The sequence below is a fragment of the Prionailurus viverrinus genome, chromosome B1 (genome assembly GCF_022837055.1).
Source record: "Prionailurus viverrinus isolate Anna chromosome B1, UM_Priviv_1.0, whole genome shotgun sequence".
Classification (NCBI taxonomy): Eukaryota; Metazoa; Chordata; class Mammalia; order Carnivora; family Felidae; genus Prionailurus; species Prionailurus viverrinus.
In genome coordinates this window covers 143,606,924-143,633,165 of record NC_062564.1, presented here as the reverse complement: position 1 = coordinate 143,633,165, position 26,242 = coordinate 143,606,924, and the positions used below count along the sequence as shown (strand labels likewise).

General features: G+C 41.5%; 1 protein-coding gene across 4 annotated transcripts in view; it reads left to right on the top strand.

The window, feature by feature from the left end:
* The window catches only part of SEPTIN11 (septin 11), a 91,305-nt gene that overhangs the window by 26,654 nt on the left and 38,409 nt on the right, over positions 1 to 26,242 (top strand). For all 4 annotated transcript variants that reach the window (XM_047856190.1, XM_047856189.1, XM_047856188.1 and 1 more), the window contains exon 2: positions 20,106 to 20,220. In XM_047856190.1, the coding sequence (XP_047712146.1) occupies positions 20,106 to 20,220 (115 nt within the window). The remainder of the gene's footprint in view (positions 1 to 20,105; positions 20,221 to 26,242) is intronic.

Sequence of the window (26,242 nt, the reverse complement as noted above, 5' to 3'; positions counted from 1 at the left end):
GAAGAGCATTGGATTTCCTGATAGGAGGCATGAGGAAGGAAGCAGGCACTTCCGTTATTTTGAAGTTAGGACTCTTGATGACTATGCCGAGGTGGTGTATAAGTAACACTATAAAGAAAAACAAGAAAATGATTTTATGCAAATCCAGGATAGAGTTTGCATCTGCTGGTGGCTATGAGAGACAGGGATGCCATCATGTAGGCTGCTCTGGCGCATCAGAGCTTTCGGTTAATGTTCAGTTACTTGGGCTGGATGTTTCTAGTACTTGGGGGAAACGATGAATCTGTTCTTTTCCTCATCCAATCCTTTCTGCTGTTTTGGCATAGATCTCTTGAATCTTTCTAGCTTTAAAACACACCTGTTTTGGGGCGCCTGGGTGGCGCAGTCGGTTAAGCGTCCGACTTCAGTCAGGTCACGATCTCGCGGTCCGTGAGTTCGAGCCCCGCGTCGGGCTCTGGGCTGATGGCTCAGAGCCTGGAGCCTGTTTCCGATTCTGTGTCTCCCTCTCTCTCTGCCCCTCCCCCGTTCATGCTCTGTCTCTCTCTGTCCCAAAAATAAATAAACGTTGAAAAAAAAAAAAAACACACCTGTTTAGATACACGAATTATAATTATATCTATCAGAGTCCCTTTTCACTTCCTGTACTTGTGTTAACACAAGAGCTAAGGCTTATGATTCCCTTATTGTTGTATGAGTAAAAAAATTAGAGACTTTCAAACTGAAATATGGGGCTAGAATCATGAGCTCCCTTGGTGTGGGAATGGTCTAATGACAATGGCCTCCCACTGCTTCAAGCCTTCTGTGTCTCATTGATACAGGCCCACAAAGGCTAGTTAGTTGTTTTGCTTTCTGCTGGAAAATAGGCTGGTTTTGTGGTTTCAAAACTGTACTAAAGTTTGTGCTTCTTGAACAGGGCAACCAACTATTTGACTTGCATTAGGATCTGTCCCTCCGTTGTTTCTTCACATTTGGCTTCAGTATTTTATACTTTTGTTTTGATGGCTGAATATTTGTACTAAGGTACTCTAATGTGGGCTCTGGCAGCTTTTCTTCTCTGATCCCATTGTGAGTGATAGAATCTCGTAATTTAAGAAGTAGACATCATTCATGTACCCTTGCTCAACAACCCCTCTCATCTGTGTTGAAATGGTAGTATGTGTCTGAAGCCCAGAGAAATGGTAGTATGTGTCATTTAAAGTATACCCAACCTGGAATAAGGCTGGAAGCCTTCAATGATTTTTAGCTTTGGAACATAATGGCTGAAGTAGTTTTATATGTGTGTGTGTGCTTATTTGCTTTAAGGTGGCTTTGTCCAGCTACGCAATATAATATGGAATGAGGTGGGGAGGAGAGTATTCTGAAGGGTACATATTTGGTGAGAGAGAAATTTAGACCATAGGAAAAATCTTAAGAAAAAGCAACTACCAGTTTTTATTGGAGGGGAAGAAAATGGTATTCGATAATATGTAACTTTAGATTTATTAAAATTTGATTTTAGAATCTTTTGCCATTTGTTTCCCATGCAGAAATATTATTGCCTAAATAGATGAAATCTGAATATGGTTTCCATGGCCTTGAGTAAACTGTTTGTAATTACCTCATAGATTGTTAGCAAACAAAACAAAACAAAACGGGTATTTTGTGTTGGTGCCACAGTGGCTGGCAGTCTGGACATTTGTTTCAAACTGTAAGCTGCAGAGAAGTGCATGTAAAGGAATGTGATTGCAAGTAAAATGCCTTCAGAGATGGGAGTCTGAGTAAATATTACATTAAGTGAAACAACATAAGTGAAATTGCCAACTAATGCCTAGATCAGGGTGAGCTTTAGAATTATGAATGTTAGTAACCCTGAGGGTGAAAATATTACTAGTTTTAAAGGTTTGTTTTTATTTTTATTTTTTTAAGATTTCATTTTTAAGTAATCTGTATACCCTGCGTAGTGCTCGAAATTACAACCCTGAGATCAAGAGTTGCATGCTCTACTGACTGAGCCAGCCAGGAGCCCCTAAAAGGTTTATTTTTTAATATAAACTCAGGAAAAGTGGAAAATGGTGTTCCATCAGTATATCAACAGATATTTATTTTCTCTTTAGTCTTAAATATGTGACTGATAAGCCTCCTTACCCTCCTCTAGACTGGATGAGGTAATGAATCTGGAGATGTCCTCTTATCCCAAAAGGGACATCTTTTTAAAGAAGAATTAAGTTGATAAAATGGCTTGCCAGTTCCTTGCACACAGTAAGCAGGGATACAGAAAATATTTCTTCTTCTGTAGCCCTTACTTCCTGGAAGTTTTAGGGGGAAATATAACCATCTTTGCCTTCGCTCCTCAGTGGTCTATGAGTAGCCAAGGTGGAAGTGAGGAATTTGATGCATTAGTCATGTGGTTTTAATTAGTCCAGATGGCTAACTGCATTTCTTACTCTATCTCTGATGCATGTTCCTTGCATCTTCTGTATGAGCTTTGGTTGATTTTCTTCTGTGACTGGTTTTTATAGCTTTGCTAGAGAGAAATAAGAAGGAGGCTTGCTAAGTTTTGCTTTTTAGATGAGTGAGAGATTGCTGTGGGCTGTTAGCTTTAATCTATAATCTTTAGTTTAGACTTGTTCTTTCTGTGTGCAAAATAAATCAGTTTGGGCAGTTGTGGAAATGCGTCGCTTCTCAGATTCTTACTCCTCTTGCTTCCTGCTTTCCCCATGCCCCTTAGCTTCCACTTTCCTTGTGTTTCCACATAGTGGCTTAGGACCTGTGGTGTGGCAGGGCTACTCTCATTTCTGACCCCGGGGATGGTGACCTCGGTAGTACAATGCACTTGTGTGAAGCTGTGGATGTGCCCTCATGGCCAAGACACGCATATCACTCTGTGGTATATAAAAGGTTGGCCAGGCCTTATTAACGTGGTGGCAGTCACTTTGGAGGTAGTCTGCCTGGCTTGGAACCAACCACCCTGAGCAGCTCAATCTCTGAGCTTCAGCTATAAAATGGGAATAATAATAGTACCTATCTCAGAAGTGATGGTGAGAGATAAGTGAGATCAATGTAAAGTACCCAGGATGGTGCCTGGCATATGCATATAAATCTATTTATGGAGAGAGGGAGAGAGTGCACATAAGCGCTTTGTAAGTGTTAACTTTAACGTAGCAGAATGATTATTTCCTGAGAGCAAGAGCCCGTATGATGTTGGACTTCACACTAGGCACAGTTGCTTGCCTCTAAATGTTGGGAAGAGACCATACTGAAGCATGTGGCTGAAGCATTAATCTCTCTTCTCCATTTTCCAATGACCCTCTTAAACCTCATCTCCTCCATCAAACACACCCTGGGCATTTTAGCCCATAACGAATGCCACGCCTGCATGGCAGTCCTTTTTTGTTGGGGGAGGCAGAGGAAGACTGTTAACTCTGTGAGAACTGTGTCTCTGCATTCATTCACCCTAAATATACAGCACTGGCACAGGTACCTTGTGGTACCGTACAGAGGAAGAGGAGTAAAGCAGGTTTCCTGTCCTTAAGAAATCCACATTCTTCCCAGGGCCTGACCAGTGGAAAGCTAAATGTAGTATTAGATGCTGGATGTGACAAGTGGCCCCAGTACAGTGAATAGAGAGCAGTGGTGTGTAATTTAAGGAACCAGGGAAGCTAAATGAAGAAGATAGGATTTTGCCTGAAATTTTAAGGATGAGTAGGATTTCTCACATAGAGTTAAGGATGGAGGCATTCTCGGTGCAGAGATGGGTTGCTTCGAAAAGAGTCAATTGTCCAGTTTAAGGTATTGGTGGTGATGGATTTGGAATCTGGCAAAACTGGTTTGAATGCTGGTTCTGCCATTTAATTGAGCTTTGGTTTGTTTCCTCATCTATAAAATGGAGCTAATAACATCTGTTTCACGAGGTTATAAGGGTTAAGCAGGAAGATTTTTTTATAAAGGTCCAGGTACAGTATGTGGTAAAAAAAAAAAAAGTATCCAGTAAACCATTATTTACATGACGGTTGTGGGGAAAGGAGGAAAATATTGAAATACTCGAAGAGACCACACATGGTCATCTTGGGGTATCTTGTTATCTTGTTTGTTTTTGCTAAACCACACTTAGCATTGTAGTCTTTACATAAATCTTCAGTTATTGCTTTTTGGTTGATTGATCAAGAGAAATATCACCCCCCCCACACCCCGCTTTTTAGTTCTCTGGCTAAAGTAGTGGTAGAGCCTGTTCCCTCTTTTCACTACTCTGAATACTTTAACCTTCATTGTTCACGTACTCCAGGCAACTTTGAATTGATACCTTTAAAAGATATCAGTCTAGGGGCGCCTGGGTGGCTCAGTCGGTTAAGCGTCCGACTTCGGCTCAGGTCACCATCTTGTGGTATGTGAGTTCGAGCCCCACGTCGGGCTCTGTGCTGACTGCTCAGAGCCTGGAGCTTGTTTCAGATTCTGTGTCTCCCTCTCTTTCTGACCCTCACCTGTTCATGCTCTGTCTCTCTCTGTCGCAAAAATAAATAAACGTTAAAAAAAAAAAAAAAAAAGATATCAGTCTACTTTTCCACCCTGATCCAAGTACAAAGTACATTTATTAGTGCTTTACTCTTCTGTGAGGACTGAAGCTTCACTAATAATTAGTGATTATTCCCTGAGTGTTTTGTGCATGTGAGTAGCCAGCCGGATGACTTGTGGCTGTCACACTGTCCTTCTGAATTATTAATATCTGGGCTAAAGAGTGTGTAGGAAGTTGGCTTGAGCAGGAGTCCTGGGGGGATAGATGCCAAGTTTCCCTACATTGGTGGTTGCAGCTACCACAGTGCACAAAACCCACTCCTGGTAATAACCAACCTCACTATGCACAGTTGGTGCAATTGTGGCAAAAGGGGTTTAACTCTGTGTAGCCATGATTATAGTAAGATATATGGTCTGACCCTCTTTATGTGGGAGGGATTTGAGGCTTGGATTTTTCTCAAATCTAAATGGCCAAAGTTGCTTTTCTTGTTTTTGCCAGTGTAATTACCACTTTTCCCCCCCTGCCTGCCTTTCATTTTCACTATGTGAATAATAATTATTCTAATGAACCATTAGGCTTTGGAAGAGTTTAAAGGCAGCTACTTGGATCAGTGCCTAAGACTTTCTTTCACACTGGCTCTCATTTAACTTTCTCAGTTTTTCCTTCGTACCGAATATATGAATTACAGTAAGGATCTCTTGCCAAGGTATAATTTTTCAAGTTTTGATTTCAGTTTAATGCCTCCCTCTAATCGTGCTATCAGAGACTGTCAGAAACATATTCCCATTCACATATCCCCTAATTCTTAATCTGTTAATCGAGGAGCATTGGGGTGGAACCAGACCCCATCTCAGTGAGAAGTCTGGGCTGCTGACCCAGCCCCTTTGTGCTCTGTGGGAACAACGTGCATGAAATTGTAACCTCTGCTATTTGCTGCACATATTTTATCATCTATTTTTGAGAGCTAATGGGATTTTATAACAATGTTGTATGTAGTAGAGGTTTCCATCCATCCTCCTTGGGTCCTACTTGGTTATTCAGAAATACCATGATAATAATGATAATGAAAATGCTTCTTTAAGAGACAATGGAGGGGGTGAAGGGGACTGTGGGAACATTCTTCTGTGGCAGCATGTGAAAAGAAGGTTTGTTTTGCATTAGCTGATCAAGACAAGGAAGCCAGCATCCAAAACCGTCCATCAGTAGCAAACATTTGAGAATAGAGGAAAATTATAATGTAGTCCCTTGGGTCTGCTTTCCTAAGCACACCAATATGTGTGAGAAAACCCCTAAACCACCTTTCTTTTATGGCTGGCTGGATGCTTCTATAATATGCAGTTAACTTCTTTAAGGCAGAAAGTTGTCTGTTCTGCTGGTGGAAGTATTTCTTTTTTAGGGGTTAATTGGTTCTATTTTTTTGAGGAGAACAGAGTAAGAAAGAAGAAAGCTTTAGCTTGATTAGAATGGCAGAAATTATAGTCATAACTACTGGAGTCAATGTATTAGGTTCTCTGCAAGATACACTTTTTTTTTTTTTTTTTTTAATGCTCTAAAGGAAGTTTGCATGAAATAGCTTACCATTTGGATGGTTGCCCAGGCTTCTAATCTGGGTTAAAACCTTGGCTAGAAGGCAGTTCTACACTCAAGATCCCTTGGTCTGTTGCTCTGGTGAGATGTTCCTAAGTGCACTGGTTGGAACTGAAAAATCTTTCATGATGACTGCTCAGTGATTGTTCCTAGTTCCCATCCCTCACTCAGCACTGGAACTCCCAGCAACAGAGCCTGGGCATGTATTCAGTTATGTATTGCTTATATGTTTCTTTATAATACTTCACTTTAAGGAATATTTCCAGTAAACTGAAATGTGAACCAGTTTTAAAGTCTTATATCCTCTATTCTTAATTATTCTTCACTTTTTCCAGTTCGTTGATTTCCTTGCCCTGTGGATCTCTTTGTTTTCCTGCTGCTTCCCTTGACAGACTACTTCTTTCTCTCCTCCCATCTCCATTCCTTCTCCACAACACTCTGAATCCAATTTAACCTTACCATGACCTAGGTCAGATCTGTCTTCCTCTAAGGAAACCTTACTTTCTTGCTAGGGCCGATGTCCATCTCCATTGTCCAATCTTGATAAGCTTTGTGCTGTATTTCATCACCAGACATTTTGCATTTGTCTTCTGTTTTGTCTCAGTGACTTTCTCCCCTAATAAGGCTTAAGTTCCTTAAAAGCTTTTGCATTTCCTAGAATTCTTATTATGTAGAGGCACTTAAATATTTGCAAAGTTTACTTCCGTTATTGGAAGGAAAGGCAAAGTGACTCTCTAGTTAGTGGTAACTTGCCTTGAGGGAGATCTCGTTCACTATGCTTTTACTAATTTGTCTTTTTTTTTCCTGGAGACTTAGCTGTGTTTTGTTTTGAGTTAGGTAAGTGCTAATATTATCCTATCCTAAAGTTACATGGGAGAACATAGGCATATTATAACACAGAATCATAAGATGGCCCCCAAATCCCAGTGCCCTGGTGAACACACCTGTATAACCCCCAGAATTTGGGAATATGATGGGACAGTCACTCCCATGATTGAGTTATGTTATGGCACAGCTGACTTTCAGATAGGAAGATTATCATGGGTAGACAGGACCTAATCAGTCCCTTAACAGGAACTAGACTCTTCTTGAAGGAGATTTGAAATGTGAAGAGGGACATGAGGGATTCCCTGTTGGCTGTGAAGAGGTGGTGGCCACATGGCTAGTAACTGTAGGCGACCTTTTGTGTCAGTCCCTGGCTGATAGCCATCATGGACAGGAGGACGTCAGTCCTACAGCTGCAAGGAATTGAATCCTGACAATAATTAAAATGAGCTTGGAAGTGGAATTTCCCCCCAGAGCTTCCAGATCAGAACTCAGCTTGGACACCATCACCTTGATTTTAGCCTTGTAATATCCTGAGCGGAGAACGAGCCATGCCACACCCAGACTTCTGACCTTTACAATCAAGAGCTAATAAGTAGGCGTTGTCTTAAGCCCCAGGTTTGTGGTAATTTGTTACATGGCAATAGGAAATTAATACATGCCCCAAATGTATGTAAACGACCTCCATTCCACCCTGATAGTGTTTTATCCAGGATTGAGATTAAGATGCAGTAGAACACTTATGAAGACTTGAGAATTTTGGCCAGGATTGTTTAATAATATTTGCTGAGTGATATCAAATGTTAACTTGTATATTTATTTCCTGAGAATGTATTAACCATGGCGTTGGTCATTTTCGGTATAGCCCCTCAATTCTCAGGTGCTAGAAATGTATTGCTGCACTCCGAGATGTTCTAGACCAGCCTGATTTAGGAACTGAATATGGCTACTTTCATTAGCAAGGTTGGGGCTGAAACATCCATGGTGCTTTTGTTTCTGACTGCTTTAGAGCTGGTTTGGATTTTTTTCTTCTCCTTTTTCAGAGACTACCATTACATGGTCATTGACATAACTGAAATCCCCTTCCATTATCAGAAAGGGACAGGACAAAATGATATCTTTCAAAAAGGAAGTGGCTAATTTATATCCGGTGATAGAAATGGTGGCATAGGGAAGGAAGTGTCCCATCCATATTTCATTATTTGCTGATTAATGCATTCAGTGAATAGAAATACATGAACTGAGCCACAATATTTCTCAGAAAGGAAGCACTGAGGAATTGATGTGTGAATATGAGGAGTGGAACTGTACATGAGAAGTTGAGGAAAAAACTCCCAACTGATAAGGGCCATTAATTATCTTTGACCTCCTATTCATCACTGTTTTTTTTTTTTTTTATAAATTTTTTTTTCAACGTTTATTTATTTTTGGGACAGAGAGAGACAGAGCACGAACGGGGGAGGGGCAGAGAGAGAGGGAGACACAGAATGGGAAGCAGGCTCCAGGCTCTGAGCCATCAGCCCAGAGCCCGACGCAGGGCTTGAACTCACGGACCGCAAGATCGTGACCTGGCTGAAGTCGGACGCTTAACCGACTGCGCCACCCAGGCGCCCCGATCACTGTTTTGAAAAAGCTTGCATGGAAGCTATACTACACCATAAAGGCAGGCAGAAGGGACAAAAATGACCCACATGAGCAACTGTGAGACATTTGGGTGTTTTCTCCTCTGCAAGATAGGTGATATGTTTGAAATGGAATCCAGTCACTTGGGATCCCACTGAAGAGCCAGAGGGTTTTTAAATGATTATGGCCCTCCTCCATGGTTTTTTCATTAACTTTCCTAGGTGGCTAGCCATGGGAAGGGCTTCTCATCATCTCTGTGATGTGGAGTGGTGCGAGAGAACAGCTGTAGCATCTGTTTCTAATTGGATCGTGCTTTTATAAATACTTCTTGACTGTTTGTCACATTGCTTCCCTCCCACCTCGCCTTCCTCTAAGTACTGCAAAATTTGTAAGAGTCTCTGGAATGCACATGTGGGCCTTGTCATTCCCAAACATGAGACTTTCTGCTGATCAGCACTTTGTAACGTTAGGCTGTTACAGGCATTAGTCACTTTGACTCAAAAAGAAAGACTGGTCTTTGGAAACTTAAGAAAATGTCTTTTTTGTTGTTGTTAATTCTTGGCATGCAGTTAGACTTAACCTCTCTGAGCTTATACGGACTTTTAAAAACACATTCTGTCTGTAAGAAAAAAGTGCTCCCACTTTTTGCAATTTTTGGATTGTCACGCTCGGTGGCTATTTGCTGAAAGTCTGCTTTACTAATAATTCAACACCACCTCCCTCCTCCCCCTCCCCCACTTCCTCACGATCCAGGGTTGTAAGTGGCAGCTGGGGCTCTGTGCGCTTCTCATACCCATTTCTGAGGACTGCTTTTAAACAGTATCTTTCCTAATTATGTGAGAAATCGAATTTCTGATGGGTCAGAGGTGAGACTTTAATCACAAACAAGCCAGCCAGGTCTTGGAGGAAGTGTGGGCCATTGCTGTGTGATGTGAGGTAGGATGTAGAGAAGACAGAAGGGAGCTGGGGGGCACCAGTGAACAAGAACCACGCCAGCACTGTGTGTCTCCAGGGCTTTGGGATCAGGCCTCACTCAGCAACCACTGTGAATTCTTCCCTTCAGAGCCAGGCCAAGTGTAATGGAGAGAAGGGCAGACCAGGCACCAGGTGCCGGGTGTTCACTGCAGTGCTGTCTGTCCACCTGGCCCAGTTTATATGGAAAACCAATCGGGTGCTGTACTTGCCTCTTTATCAGAGAATGAGGAGGTGGAGAATATGACTGTGTGAAACATTACACAGATACAAATTTTGGTGAAGTCTAATGGGGGTAGTGTGAGGAAAAGGGGAGTATCCAAGTCATGAAATCAGCTGATAGACTGGATTCAGTCACTTAAAGGGTTGGGTGGGAAAGGTTTGGCCAAAAATGGTGTGGTGGGTGGTTGTTACATTTGGACACAAAGGAGAAAAGCCAGCTTGGTACGAATGTCCTCAAGAAGTCTTCACGGTTGGGGGGCCTAGGTGGCTCAGTTGGTTAAGCATCTAACTCTGGCTTAGGTCATGATCTCTCAGTTCATGGGTTCGAGCCCCACGTGGGGCTCTGTGCTGACAGCTTGGAGCTTGGGGCCTGCTTTGGATTCTGTGTCTCCCTGTCTGTCTGCCCCTCCTCCACTCACACTCTGTCCGTGTGTGTGTGTGTGTGTGTGTGTGTGTGTGTGTGTGTCTCAAAAATAAATAAACATTTAAAATAATTTAAAAAAGAGAAGTCTTCACTGTTGAATTCAGAGGCTAGCAGGGGGTTTAAGATGATTATGCAGTGGACTTTTTTTTTTCCTGCAAGAGGGTGGAAGCCTATAAATTTATGCAGATTTTTATCAGGGTTATAGCAATATGCATACTAATCAATGTTATTCTAGGGACTCACTGATACCTTGAGGTAGATGTTGCCACTTGACATAAGTAAAGGTGAGGAAGGACAGATTTAAGTTGAGAATGGAAGATAGGATGAGCTCCACTTGGGAGATGTTGGCTTAGTGATGCCGGCACCAGGGATGCCCAAGAGGGAGAAGTGGCTACGGGTTATGCCAAGGCAGTCATTAGCCTTTGGAAGGTCACTCAAGTGGCGGGCTAGGAAGAGGTCATCTGAGAAAAGTGTGTAAACTGAGGTGAGGATAGAGAATTATGTTAATTCCTGCAATAGCCCTGTGAAGTCCTTTATCTTAAAGTTGACAGAATTGAAGCTGAGAGTTAAATGACTTACCATAGGTCACACAGCTAAATAATGCCAAAGTTGCCCTTGAGCCCTCTGACTTTACATGTCAAGCAATTTCCACTGCGCTGTTCTACTTTTCTGCTCACTTTTATCACTTTCAATGGGACTTCGTTCTGTTATTAGAAAAAAACAAATACTTGCACATTTTATCCTGTTACCCCTTTATTATTACTTCCTCTAAAACGATTTTTATAATTTATTTGTTATTATTGCTTTTAGCATTTCCTGATGTTTAAAATCTTTTATTTCTTTTCCACTTAAAAGGTGTGAGGTGTTTGTTCATAATAAGTCAAATATTACAGAAACATAACAATTAGAAAGTAAAATTTCCCTGTAGTCATATCATTCCCAAAGAAAACCCTACACCACATTATTTTTGCAAGGATCTGGCAAAGCAAAATTTGTTCCTCCTCTGGCAGTCTTTTGGAGAGACTTAACTTAGAAAGGACACTTGAAATTGGGACAGTTACTCAATATTTATCAAAATCTTTTCCGGTTACTTGGTGGTGTTTTTAAGGGTGGCTCCTTGGGTTTGTTGGGCAGAACTGATCTACCTGGATTTCTGACTTGGGAGCTTGCCCCTAGGGATGTTCCTTCTCTGGGTTTTGTGACTTGGGAGCTGCCCCCTGGGGATGCTCCTTCCTTGGCTTTGTGACTTGGGAGCTGGCCCCTGGGGATGCTCCTTCTCCGGCTTTGTGACTTGGGAATTGGCCCCTGGGGATGCTCCTTCCCTGGGTTTGTGACTTGGGAGCTGGTCCCTGGGGATGCTTCTTCTCACTCAAGTTTTTTTCCTCTTAGTGTTTTCCTCCTGACTGTTCCTTCTTCCTGGCTGTCTCTATACTGCTGCTTGTGTGAGACAATTTCCTTGGGGGTTTTCTTGGCTCCAACATTGGGATTTCATGGTATAGATGACAAGCAGCATAGCCAGTGTTTTCCAAGTCATCCTTAAAGAATGGGATCCTCATTGGTAACAAGATGCTTCAGACGTTTTATATTATGGAAATTACCCCAGCAATGCCTGGCTTTAATGGCATCCCCCTGCAGACTTCATAGTTGTGGTTTGAGATACTTCACATTCCAGGGTTTTCCCCTTTGCCTGGGAACTAAAGGCGTCTTCCATCTTCCCACCAACTTTGCTTTCTTTAAAAGAATACGAAACCAGTTCAATACTCTCTAAAACGTGGTGTCGATAAGAATGTGTATTTATGAAAATGATCCATCAGGCACTTGGGTATAACTTACTTCTTGGGAAGTTGGTGAGGCCAGGATCTCTCCAAACACTGGCTGGTGTTCAGTCAAGGATTTCATGTAAGGCACAGCATGTTCTTCTCTGCCCAGCTTCATCTGGGTGGCACCCGTACCACTGAAACAGGACCTCATGACAAGGCACTACCTAAGATGAAGAAGGATACGCACCTTCTCTTTTCTCCTAGTGGGCATCATCATTATGGGGATAAGACAGAGCAGAGGGAGTATGTCTCCTGGTTCCATCTCAGCAGTACTTAAAATTGGACATTTGCTTTAAGACTTGAGTCTTAGTCATTTCTACCTCCACCCATCAGGCAATGCTGGTCAAATAGACTCTGCTTTCATCTGAATTCAACTATACATAGGGGCTATATACTAAATTAATATCTGACAGTGGTGCAGGCTAACACCGTTTTTACATACTCCAGGCAGGTGGATTCCCTGGAAGAATGACTAGCTAATTACATGAGTTATAAGGTTGCACCACATCTTGTACTTTGGATAGTTTATGACTATATGTTAGTGACTACTTGATTAACATCGATGTGCCCCACTAGACTATATGGTTCGTGAGTTAAGGATGCTTTATTTTCTCATTGTCACCTCTTTAGCATTTTACAGTGTCTAGCACATAGTGGCACACAATAAATATTTGTTGAATGAATAAAAGCATGAATAAACATTTACTTTTTTTCTTGAGCACAGATTAACTTACACAGAAGAGTTATTTTTTGTTTTGAGGCTATAAATCCACTTTTCAAAAATCTTGTGGAAGTCAGCAGATACAGCTGAAGGAAAAAAAAATGTTTCTAAGCAGGGCAGCTGTAAAGGGTGGGTTTATAACATTTTTTAAAAACTAACTCATAATTATAGTTAACTTTACATTTTTGTTTGTTTAAGCCGGAAAACAGAGGTATACACACAGATTTCAATTAGGTTTGAAGTTTCCCAGGATAAGTGATAGAAACTCGCTTTCAAGGGTCATTTAAAAATTGAGCCATCTTGATTTGGGAAGAGAAAATACACCAGCAGGAATTTTCCACCTTGTGTTGGCTTTCTTCAAGCAACATGACAACTGGATTTATGTGTCTGTGATTTTCAGACTCAAGAAACCATAGGGGACACCTGGGTGGCTCAGTGGTTAAGTGTCGGACTTTGGTAATGATCAGGTAATGATCTCTTGGTTCGTGAGTTCAAGCCCCTTGTTGGGCTCTGTGCTGACAGCTCAGAGACTGGAGCCTGCTTCAGATTTTGTGTCTCCCTCTCTCTCTCTCTCTGCCCCTCCCTCTCTTACACTCTGCCTCTCTCAAAAATAATAAGCATTAAAAAAAAAAAAACCCATAGAATTAGCATTAGAACGAAAGACTTTGCTTAGAGGCTTTTTGGTTAAACCTCCTCATTTACAGATGAGGAAACATAAGCCCAGGATTTGACTTGGATCAATATAACTTATTATCTATAAAATGAAGCTTTGAGAAGAATGTAATTGCCACTTCTTGTCAACAAAATCTCCAGTTCTCTGAATGCATAAAAGTTATTGCTTATATATGTGTATATATATATATATATATATTTTTTTTTTTAAGGGGTGAAATCTTTCTAAACTTAAATGGTAATATCTACTTTTGAAAGTAAAACTTAAGTCTAATTGTTTGCGTGGTACATTAAAACCTACGTCACCTTGGTTAACAAGCTCTCTTTCTTGTTTCTGCCTGATAAGGATCGGCAGCCATAGATCACCTAACCACACCCACGGAAGCCTTCAGTTTTAAATGTAAAGAAAGGGGCTAGCCTTTCACTTTGAATACGGTGAATAGAACCCATCTGGGCACATCCAGTTTGTTCACCTCTGGAGGCTCTGGGCTGAATTAAAATACAGTGAAGAGTGAAGCGGGGAATCCAGAATGGTTTCCAGCTGTGGAAGATGTTGATGCCTCCAGACAGGAATGTGATTCTGTGGCTTCCCCCCAGCTTTGTAAATGACTTTCCTATTTAGGGTGAATTTTCTTCCTGTTAGCATCTTCTTTCTCTCCTTCACTTCCTTTTTGTTCTTTCTGTTCTTCCCTTTGTGATCTTTCTTTCTTGGTGAGTCTGAGGGTTTTGCTGATCAGCAGCTTCTCCTGGGGTGCCCAGCAGCACTAGCTGAGCTCATTCATTTCTGATTTTAAACTCACAGCCGTCTCTTCCTCCCACCCAATTTAGGGAAAGGAAACCCAGGTTTCCTGAGGACCTGTTAAGTGTTAGGCACTCTCATACTTGCTGACTCCTTCACTCCCAGCCACCCTGCCAAGTGCTCCATCAGACTAAGAAAAGTAGGAAGCAAAGCTGGCATTCAAATCCACGTCTGTCTGACTCCAGGCCCTTTGCCATCCTGCTCCTTGTTAAGCAAGATTTGGAGTTGTGGAACTTATTTTAAAGTAGCACTCATGGGGCGCCTGGGTGGCTCAGTCGGTTAAGCATTCTGACTTCGGCTCAGGTCATGATCTCACAGTCCGTGAGTTCGAGCACCACGTCGGGCTCTGTGCTGACAGCTTGGAGCCTGTAGCCTGCTTCAGATTCTGTGTCTCCCTCTCTCTGACCGTCCCCCGTTCATGCTGTGTCTCTCTCTGTCTCAAAAATAAATAATCATAGGGGCGCCTGGGTGGCGCAGTCGGTTAAGCGTCCGACTTCAGCCAGGTCACGATCTCGCGGTCCGTGAGTTCGAGCCCCGCGTCAGGCTCTGGGCTGATGGCTCAGAGCCTGGAGCCTGTTTCCGATTCTGTGTCTCCCTCTCTCTCTGCCCCTCCCCCGTTCATGCTCTGTCTCGCTCTGTCCCAAAAATAAATAAAAAACGTTGAAAAAAAAATTTAAAAAAAAAAAAAAAAATAAATAATCATAAAAAAAATTTTTTTAAAGTAGCACTCAGAATGTAGGTGTTGGCATATATTCTTAGATAACTTATTTTATAATTATTTCAATAATGAAATCAGTTAGGCATCTTTGAAAAACTTGTCGATTATAAACTTCAGAGTCTATATTCATAGTAAACTGACCCTTTGGGCAAAGACAGGCTTTTCTGGAACATTGGAAATGGTCGATAAATATTTATCTAGAAGGCGTCTGCAATCTGGACTTCTTTCCCCTGGTAGAGTTGGGGAGCTCTGGCCTCCAAAAGATGTTCCTTGAATTTCCCTAGCCAAAAGCTACTTCTCCCCCTATATCAACCTGTCTCAATCATAAAGTCACTTTATCATTTTTATCCTTAGTAGTATTACATTAAATTATATCCTGCTACGTGGTAAACCTGTTAAGGGCAGGAAGAGTTTATCAATGAATAACAAAAATAACATCTACTCCCTTAGTGCTTTGAGCAGTGAGTATATTTTTTTAATGTTTATTTATTTTAAGAGAGAGAGAGAGAGGGGCGCCTGGGTGGCGCAGTCGGTTAAGTGTCCGACTTCAGCCAGGTCACGATCTCGCGGTCCGGGAGTTCGAGCCCCGCATCAGGCTCTGGGCTGATGGCTCGGAGCCTGGAGCCTGTTTCCGATTCTGTGTCTCCCTCTCTCTCTGCCCCTCCCCCGTTCATGCTCTGTCTCTTTCTGTCCCAAAAATAAATAAACGTTGAAAAAAAAAATTTAAAAAAAAAAAAAAAAGAGAGAGAGAGAGAGCAGGGGAAGGGCAGAGAGAGAGAGAGGGAGACACAGAATCAGAAGCAGGCTCCAGGCCCTGAGCTGTTAGCACAGAACCTGAGGCGGGGCTCAAACTCACAAGCTGTGAGATCGTGACCGAAGTGGAAGTCGGATGCTTGGCTGACTGAGCCACCCAGGTGCCCCTGAGCAGTGAGTGATTCTGAGTGAACAAATAGATAATTGTGTTCATGTGGAGGTGACCTAAAAAGAGAAAAATGAGTCCATTAAATTACTTTATACCATAGAATTTAGTCACAACTCATTTCAAGATGGAGCGGGCAAAGAAATCACGTAAGCACAGACCCTCCATAGATATATTAGCAAATGGAGGACTAACTCAATTAAGGTCTTATAGTTAGTTACCTAGTGGCTCCGTGTTGGCACTTTCATTTAAAGAATGGTCAGAACTAAGCCTTATTATTGGCTTCATGTGCCATGGCTGCATAAATCAGTCTGGCCTTGGCATTGCCAGGACCAGTGAAAATATATTTGGAGCTACTTTGCCAATTCTCATTCTCAACTTCCATCTCTAATGGTTGCCGAAGAATTATGATTTTAGAGAATTTTTTTCTACTTTAACATAACAGATTTTGTTAGTGGCAGAAACCATTGTATTGTCTGGGGCTACCTGAGAACTTAGTAGATCATCCTGTGATACCAGTGACTAAATGCAAGGTCTCTGGATTCTAGAACCTAACTTCTGGGCTCAGATTTCAGCTCCTCAGCTTATCTTTGTGACCTTGAGCAAGTTACTAAATTTCTGTGCCTGTTTTCTCATCTGAAGTTGAGGTTGGGTAATAGTAACTACTTCATAGAATTGTTAAGATAAATTAACCAGTTCACTGGTTATTAAGGCTTTTCTGGAACATTGGAAATGGTCAATAAATATTAGCTGTTATGATGTACATGGAATACCAAATACCCTGACCCATCTTTATCCAATCATTATTTTCCTTTCTTTGTTAAGGGGAGTATTTATTGAAAGTCTGAGATTTAATAATAAGGATAATGCTGAAGATCAAATTTCAGCAGTATCTGGAAGGTTTGGATATGTAAACATTGGCTATAAAGGTCCTTCCAAGTAGAGGAAATGGTGTGAATAAACTGTTGGGGAGAGACATGGGGGTTGTCTGAGGAACAGTAAGTAATTCAGGTTAGCTGCAGTGGAAGGTGCTCCATGGGGAGAAGTGTGAGAGGAGGTAAGGGATTTGGGGTTAACCCATGGAGGCCCTGAGATGGCAGGCCAAGGGGTTTGGATTGTGGGTCTTTGTGTTCTGAGATCCTTTTGCAGCTACAAAGATTAGGGGGAGTGGGGTGGGGGCAAGGAAACAAGTTGGAAGGTGGTTGAGTAGGTAAGAATAAAGCGGAGGATGTGGTCTTGGTAACTCTCTGGAATTTATGCAAAGTGTAGGAGGGTCTCAAGCATAGGTAAGTGCCATTAACAGAAATAGAGAACTCTGGAGTAGGAATGGGTTTGGGATAGAGAAATACAATTTCAGTTTCACGAACATCAGTTTGAAGTACAGGTCGGACAACCCAAGGGAACCATTCCAGAAAGTCAGAACTGGAACTCAGGCAAAAAGTTCAGTATTAGAAAATGCTGAGAGTCATTTCTAGATGTGTGGTAATAGTAAGGGCATGAAAATACAGTAAAACCTTGGATTGCAAGTAACTTTTTCTGCGAATGTTCCACAAAACGAGCAAACATTTCTAATAAATTTTAACTTGATAAACAAGTGATGTCTTGTAATACAAGTTGTATGTGGTGCCAAATGTCACGTGATCACAACTGAGCCAGTGGTTCTTGAAATTTACTTTGATATACGAGTGCTTTGGATTACAAGCATGTTTCCAGAACGAATTGTGCTTACAAATCAAGGTTTTACTGTATACGAAATTCCCTCAGACTGCATTCGTAACTCGAAAGAGATCCCATACTTTTTGGGGAGAGGCAGCTAAGGCAAGAAGCAGTAAACATGGAAACATAAAATGTTGGAGTGCAGGAATTCAATTCAGCTGCTGTGTGGGACTTAGAGCCTTTCTTTGCTTTGCTTATAGCGCTTTCCAGTTTTTAAACCGGCTCATGAACCACAGGAGGAACTTCCTACTTGCCTTTTCCCAATCACATACTGATGGGCAATAGCCCTCAGAATTTTTTTAATCCTGGGCAGAGAATTCAGCTCAAATTATGGAATTTTAAAATGGCAATATAATATTTACATATTTCATATTACAAAGTTAGAAGACTCTGAAGAAATAAATTTAAATTTAAAAAATTTCAAGACCAAACTGTTTTATAACCCTTCATTTTGTATGTGGTTTTCAGCGGGTATAAAAATACTCAGTGGGTGTGTGGGTGGTTTCTCGTGTTTTGGAAATGGTGAGAATATGAGATGCTGTGCATTGGGTTCTGGGATGAGAGCTATAATTACTAACTCTGATTCTTTCCCAGGATTGGCTCATGGGTGGATATCTATCTGAATCTAAAAACCCAACAATGTGGAATCCACAGTAATAAACCACTCTTTCCTCACCCCCACCCTCCTCCGGAAATGAAAAGAATTGTTGTGGTGGGAGGAGGGGGAGTGTAGGATGATGGTTCTTCCTTGCTTTGCCTCTTTTCAGGCCCTTCACTGACTGTTCAGGTCAGTGATGCAACTAAAATGAAGGCTCGCGTGATGGTGTCTCCCGGGCCTGATGCACGACAGCCATTGTGCAGCTGTGGTGGAAAGAGATCTAAATATAACCCAGACTCCTTTCAAATCCTCCTCCCCCAAGTCTTGGAGGATGTGGTAAACACCCTAAAAATACCTGATGTCTGAACCTTTGAGGTATTGGAGAGGCAGGGGCAGGTGGTAGAATTGGGGCCACACAGTGGTATTGGGAGGCCTGGCCAGCTCCCAGGCCTGCCGCGCATGGGGCCCTGCTACCAAAGCTGCTCGTGAGCTGTCGACCATGCCATCCTGTTCAAGGAGAAGTGCCTACTCTCGAGTCTCATATTCACTGTTGGCAGGTTTCAAGGAAACTATTCATAGACCAGGCATCTGTTCTTTGTCCCATTGACCTCAAACCTGCAGCTGCCATCATGGTATTCAGGCAGTGTGCTGGTTTTTAGTTTTATTTCACAGAATTAGAATTTTAGAATGGCAAGGACCTTAGGCATTATAATGTTCATAAAACATTCCATTAAAATCACTATATTTAGAGAGTCACATTTCCCTGCCTGTATAGTGACCAGAGTGATGTGAAAATGGAGTCTCAGTCCTTGATTATTAAAAGAAATCACTCTCACCATTGTGTAACAAATAGAAGAATAATGAAAACCAATCTTTTTGAAAAGAAATACTGACTAAATGATCCTGTGCAAAGCTTTTTCTTTTTTACTAAAAAAATAGAATTTTGAGGGTCATTTTCTCACTCAAAGTTCAGTATTTTGAATTTACCTATTTATTTAAGTGATCTCTGCACCCAGCGTGGGGGGCTCAAACTCATGACGCCAAGATCAAGAGTAGTATGTTTTACCTACTGAGCCAGCCAGGTGCCCCTAGTATTTTGAATATAAAGACCTGGTAAGAGAGCCAGAATACCAGGAGTCTTGTTTTCAAGGAGGCTTTCAGTATCTAGTTTCTGGAATCCCAGACCATAACCATGATGTTGTAATTGAAGGACCATAGCTAACCTCTGTTTTCCTGGAAAGAAAGTTTTCACAGATTACCTCCAACACATATGAGATTCATTCAAAGTCATGGAGGCAGTCAGCACATTATAAAGAATATAAACCACCCAACTTTTTAAGTGTATGATGACTACCTTATCCCAGTCTCCTTCAGTAGACTCTGAGAAGTCCCAGTGAACACAGAGCCTGTGCTGGTGCTGTCCAGGGTGAAGCAAAGATGCCCCGAACACCTGTACAGCAGATGGTGGAGATGGGATCAGTTCAAGTGCCAAATAGTTTTAAATATGTTGCATGTATAGTGGTTATAGGATTTTTATATTTGTAACAAGTATGTATCCTCCACTCTGAGGGTCTCAAAACTCCTTCCTATATCTAGAAGAGTGTTACTTATTTTTCATTCTGGGTTGAAAGTAAATTGGAAGTTTTTTTTGAATTCTTGAAGCCATCAACATGATTGTTTTTTATATCACTTAATGCATATCTGAAGTAGCCACCTCCGGAAGCTCCTATTTCCCTGGGCCAGTACACTTTTAGCAGGAAGCGAGATGCCTTGGGATAGAATCTGCTTTGGGAGTCAGTGTGATTTTGTGGTAAGAGCATGGCTTTGGAATTTTTGGTCCCATCAGCTGTGCACTAGCCAAGAAGGATGTGGGTACAGAGGGAATCTCCTTCTTCCATACCTGTCAAGAAGAGAGGAAGGGAAATGGTAATGTCCACAACGTGGGAGACCCAGGTGGCATAGTTCAAGAATTCTCAAATGTTTCCCCTCTGAAATTCTAGAATGAAGAGCTTCGAAACTTGTCCCTTTCTGGCCATGTTGGATTTGACAGTCTCCCTGACCAGCTGGTCAACAAGTCTACTTCTCAAGGATTCTGTTTCAACATCCTCTGTGTTGGTAAGTGACTCATCTCTTGCTGCTGAGCAGGGAGTCTGACCCTTAGCTGTTGGCAGGTGACTGTCAGAGTGGCGCTTTTCAGGGAAAGCGGGGAATGATAATTTTGTTCGCTTTTTTCATCAGTAAAGCAGGGCAATAATACCTGCTCTGTATATGTCACAGTTACAGAGGTTGAGACTTGTGTTTGGTAAATGTTTTGTAAGCCTTGTGATGTTACTCAAATTGTTTTTATTTGTGTCACACCATCAAGCAGTCATTCAATATTGTTATTAAAATATTTATTTTAACTTTTTTGGGCGGTGGGGTGGGGAGGACTTAGATCCTAACTAGACTATAGGAAATTGTAAGAAGGAACTGATATGTACACACATTGTAAGATCATTGAAAAGCATTTTTATTTCCAGGGTCTCTGACTACAATGCAACAGTTACCACCGTTGAGATCTTTTTAAAGATATACTACCTAACATAAGTAAAATGTGAAATTATTCTTAACTACCTTAATAAACATAGTGTTTAAATTTTTTTGTTTTTAGAGCAAAAGAATTTAAAATTCTATTTTATAGTTGAAATAAGTTTTCTGCCTGAATTATCAAATTAAACTTCGTTTTTATTTTTTTTAATTTTTTTTAATGTTTATTTATTTTTGAGACAGAGAGACAGAGCATGAATGGGGGAGGGTCAGAGAGAGAGGGAGACACAGAATCAGAAACAGGCTCCAGGCTCTGAGCCATCAGCCCAGAGCCCGACGCGGGGCTCGAACTCACGGACCGCGAGATCGTGACCTGGCTGAAGTCGGACGCTTAACCGACTGCGCCACCCAGGCGCCCCTAAACTTCTGTTTTTAAATTGGAATTTAAATTGACCTTAGTTTATTCCTGGTAGATAACTGGAAAAAAAAACCCAAGAGACCTGATATATCTGCTTCCTCAATATGTTTGTTGTTGTTGTTGTTGTTTCAGAGTGGGTGCCAGAGGGGGAGGGGCAGACTGAGTGGGAGAGAGAGAATCTTAAGCAAGGTCCATGCCCAGCATGGAGCCTGACCCCAGGGTCAGTGTGGGGCTTAATTTCACAACCACTGTGAGATCATGACCTGAGCTGAAATCAAGAGTCAGATACTTAACCAACTGAGCCACCCAGGTGCCCCACCTCCTCAGTATGTTTTATGTATCCTGTAAATGTTGTACATTAGCCTAGGCCTCTGGCCTTGCTACTTTTCTTCTGTCTTAGCCATATCCTTTTTAAAGTAAGAGAAGGAAAGTTAGAAATGAACGTGGGGGAAGAAAGAGGAAAATAGAAATATAAATTGGTTGGTTTGAAGCAGAAATGTCCCTGGAACAGATAATGGCCTTTCCTTCACTGTCACTCCTGACGAATGGCCAGGCTATACAGCAGTAAAGTGGTTTGGACTGCACTGTTTTGTGGCCATTGTCTTCTGGGCATATACTTAAGAGATATCAGTCTGAGATGGACAGGAAGAAATTACACATATGTAGCCAAATGGACCATCCTTTCCCTAAACTTGGCAGAATGCACCAGAGTTATTTCTCTCATCCAAGTGAAATGAAGTGAATTTAGAAAAGGTATGCATTAAACATAAGAACCATCATTTTTAAATTTTCTTGGTTATTGGGAGAAGGGGCAGATATTTTCTTTTTCAAAAACTTCTTGGGGCCACCTTGCTGGATCAGTTGGTTAAGCATCTGATTCTTGATATCTGCTCAGGTCATGATCTCACAGTTCGTGAGATCAAGCCCCAGTCTACTCTGTTGACAGCATGGAACCTGCTTGGATTATCTCACTCCTTATCTCTCTGCTCCTCCTCCTCCTGTGCATGCATGTGCTTTCTCTCTCCCTCCCTCCCTCTCTCTCTCTCTCTCTCTCTCTCTCTCTCTCTCTCTCAAATAAATAAACTTTAAAAAAAAAAAAACTGCTTGAACATATTAAATGTGGCCCCTGTACTGGGTGTTCATTTGTGGAGAGCCACAACTGGCACATGAGATGAGCTCCCACTCTGGCATTATGTCTTAAGCGTTGGATGAGAGAATAACTGGAGAGAAATATGACCAAAGCAGCCAGCTCTCATGCATTCCCCTTTTCCCTGCATGAAGCCATTTAAAATTCAGCAGCAGAACTCCTGAATGGCAGCTAGTTGTACAGCGTGGCATAAATGAGTTGTCTTTTCTCTTAGGGTAAATGCTCATTGCAGAGCAGGGCAATTCTTCATTAGCGTAGCAATTTGTTGGCAATTTGTTGATTTTCTATTGAAAAGTGTGCTAAATTGTAGGCCAATTACTATTCTGGCTTCTCTTCCCCATTCCCCCCAACCCTGTCTCCAAAATCAGCTTCAAGAATACATGTGAGAGTTATGTCCCAGCCCCTGCAAGCAGGGTAAAGCCTTTCAGTGGGGTTGGGCTGGCTGGAAGGACCTGGTTTGACCCAGTATGTAGTGTGCAGTGGGGTATATTGGCTCATTGGCTGACCCTGTCTGCTAAATAGCACAATTAGGATGCTGGTTGGAATTCATCACAAGCCACATGCATGCTGCCCTGATGGATTTGTAAAGCAGCTGCTGTCCTGACTGTCCTAGGTGGGTGAACATGCCTGTGATCTTTATTCTGGGCTTATTTTTGTCTTGTTCTTTTCTTTTCTATTCTTTTTTTTTTTTTTAAGGGAGAGAGGGAGAGAGTGCAAGTAGGGGTGGGGCAAAGGGAGAGAGAGAATCCCAAGGAGGCTCCATGCCCAGCCTGACTTGGGCCTCGATCTCACAACTGTGAGATCATGACTTAAGCTGAGATCAAGAGTCAGATGTTAACCAACTGCACCACCCAGTTGCCCCTGGGCTCATTCTTAAACATTAAAAAGAAAAAAAAATTTTTTTAATATTTATTTATTTTTGAGAGAGAGAGAGAGAGAGCGAGAGCACACAAGAGAGAGCAGGGGAGGGGCAGAGAGAGAGAGGCACACACAGAATCCAAAGCAAGTTCCATGCTCTCAGCACAGAGCCTGACTCGGGGCTCAAACTCAGGGGACTGCAAGATCATGACCTGAGCTGAAGTCGGATGCTTAACCGCTGAGCCACCCAGGCACCGCTCATTCTTAAACATTTTTAAAATCAGTTTTTAATCTAATTAAAATAATATGTATTTGTTGCTTAAAAAATTATAAGGTCTCCCCCAGCCCTTTTCCCCTCCTATCCTATTTCTATTCCATAGAGGTAGCACTGTGGAATCCTTCTAGAAATCTTCTGTATTTTTCCATACTTAAAAATTATTTTTGGTGGCTTAAAACAACACCAATTTATTATCTTACCGTTCTGTAGAAGTCCCACATGTGTCTCACCAAACTAAAATTAAGGCATCCATAGGGCGGTGTTTTTTTCCAGAACTTCTGGGGGAACATACATTTCCTTACCATTGCCAGCTTCTAGAGGAGACCTGAATCCTTGGCTCGTGGACCCTTTCTTCCATCTTCAAAGCCAGCAGTGTTGCATTTCTCTTTGATTGTTTTTGTATTAGGAAAATTTCCACAGAGAACTCCAGAAATCTGGTTTAAACTCAGTTAAGAGGCCTCTGCAACTCCAAAGCACACTAAAAAGGTAATCTTCGGAATCATGTAATTAAGAACAGCTGTCTCTAGGGATCTGCAGCATGTTTTCAAGACTGTGTCTCTGGTTCTTGATCCTGCCTGCTTCTGCTTGGCTTCATGTTCAGGCTTTTTCTTCATGGGGGTAGTATGGCTTCCAGCAGTTTTGGCCGGCTTAACAACCCCAGAGGAAAGAACCAGCCGTTCTGACAAGTCTCGCTGAACAGTCACAGGATGTCTCTGATTGACCAGGCCTGAATCATGTGCCCACTCAGGGTGGGATCAGGGGTTAGTCCACGCAAAACACAAGAGGTTCCCTGTGAGAAAGAAGACACAATCAGAAAGGAGGTTGGGCATGGACAGATACAAACAGATCTCTCACAATTACATAAATACTTTTATGTTTTGGTTTTATACAAATGAGATCATGCTGTTCATATTCTTCTGTTACTTCTTCTTCTCCTCCTCCTCCTCCTCCTCCTCCTCCTCCTTCTTCTTTTCACTCCACTGTGAATCCTGGCTATTCTTCCATGACTCCTTAGAGCCATTTGGCTGGAGCCAGCATTAGCTCTTTGGGACACCAGAGTGTCAGGATTAAGTATTAAGCATACTTATCCACAGAGGGTAGAACACATCAAATCCCTTTGCCACAAATATTTTATAGCAAAATATCTGTATACGGAAACAACTCTCACTGCCAATTAATGGTCCATCTATTTTTAAAGTAAGGGTGTATGAAAAAGTAACTAGTTGATTGAAATATTTTGACAGCCACTCAGAGGAGTAGGTGTCATTTAATTTAAGTGTATCCATGGTACTTTCTTTTCACCTTGTCATCCTAATGTCCCTTTGTTTTTGTTTAAATTTATTTATTTATTGAGAGAGAGAGAGAGAGAGCACATACATGACAGGGGGAGGGGCAGAGAGAGAGGGACATAACGCATAGCCCAACTTGGGGCTCAAACCCATGAACTGTGAGCTGAGCTGAAATCAGGAGTGGGAGGCTTAACCACCTAACTGACTGAGTTACCTTGGGGGCCCGTGTATTTTAACACATTATGCACATGTGTGATAGTTATAGCATCATTTTCATGTGATAAATATGGGAGGGGATTGAGAATTTTAAAAAAAGAATTGTGATCCTTGAAAGGAAACTGATCATGTTTATCAAAAAGGTCTTAGAATCTAATTTTATTTTGTGGCAAGAGCTTTTACCTTGCAAAGAAAGGAAACAAACCAGGGCAGAAACTAATCCTGTCATGAGTTTAGTGTAGTTTTAGAGGGAATGAATTAAATGTCTGGTATGGTATTAGAACCCATCTCTGTTGAGTCCTGGAAAGAAATGTAATAAAGAGGAGAGTAGTATTCACTTAGCAGGGACGAAAATTCTTGGTGTTAAATTGGGCATCAGAACACCCAGGAGTTCATAGTCTCCCTTCCTGCCTTCCGTCTTGCTTATAACACACAAAATCACCCCCCACGTTGCACTTGCTTTTTTTTTTTTTTTTGCACTTGCATTTAAATAAAGCCCTTTCTTTCTTATTCATGCTGTATTTCTCCAGAGAGTCTAAAATTATTCAGCCTTTCTTCACAATCTTAAATTTATATATCTTATTCGTTTTCAAAAATGGCATTTGATCTATGAGAAGCTTCAACATCAGTCCAGAAGTATGTAAGTTCTTTGTGCATATACAAAGATGGATAAAATACTGTACCACACATGCTTTCGAAGAGCAACCAGTTCAGTAGTAGGGTCAAAGTAAATTAATAATACATCTTGAAAATAAAAACCTTTCTTATAATCCAGCTATAGTTGTTTTGAGAGGATGATAGAAGAGGAATGGAAAACACACAAGTTTAAGATTTTAGCCAAGACTACAGTATCAGCATAAACTGTGGAATTTTACACCTCAATTTTTTTTCTAAAGAATGTTATTAAAAGATTTTTATTTGGGAACAGCTGACACGATGTTACATTTGTTTCAGGTGTACACTTTTATCCTGGTTTGCTTTTCTAGGAAAGGATATGAAATGGTTTATAGGGTGAAATAATGAGTAAATGCATAAAGATAAGATTAACCTGAGAAAATAAAAGAAGCCAGAGATAGGGTCAGAACTCAGAGCTATCAAGTCAATCTGTGCCAGTTAATTCTGTCAGGGATACGTTTGTGTCTCAGCCAGGGGTCAGAGCTTAGAATGAATAGAATGAACCCATTCATCCAAAGGACACTCACTGAGCACATATTATGTGCCAAACATGAGTTAAAAGTTCAACAGTGTCAGATTTATAGTATTTGTAAAGTAAAAACTAAATAGTTGCTGCAGATGAAATAGTTTCCCCTAGAAAAATCTCCCCAGGGATTTTGAGAAGAGCTATGGTGTGTGTCACTACAGCTAGGCCTAGGTTTCTGGGTATTCCCTAGATCACTGCATCAATC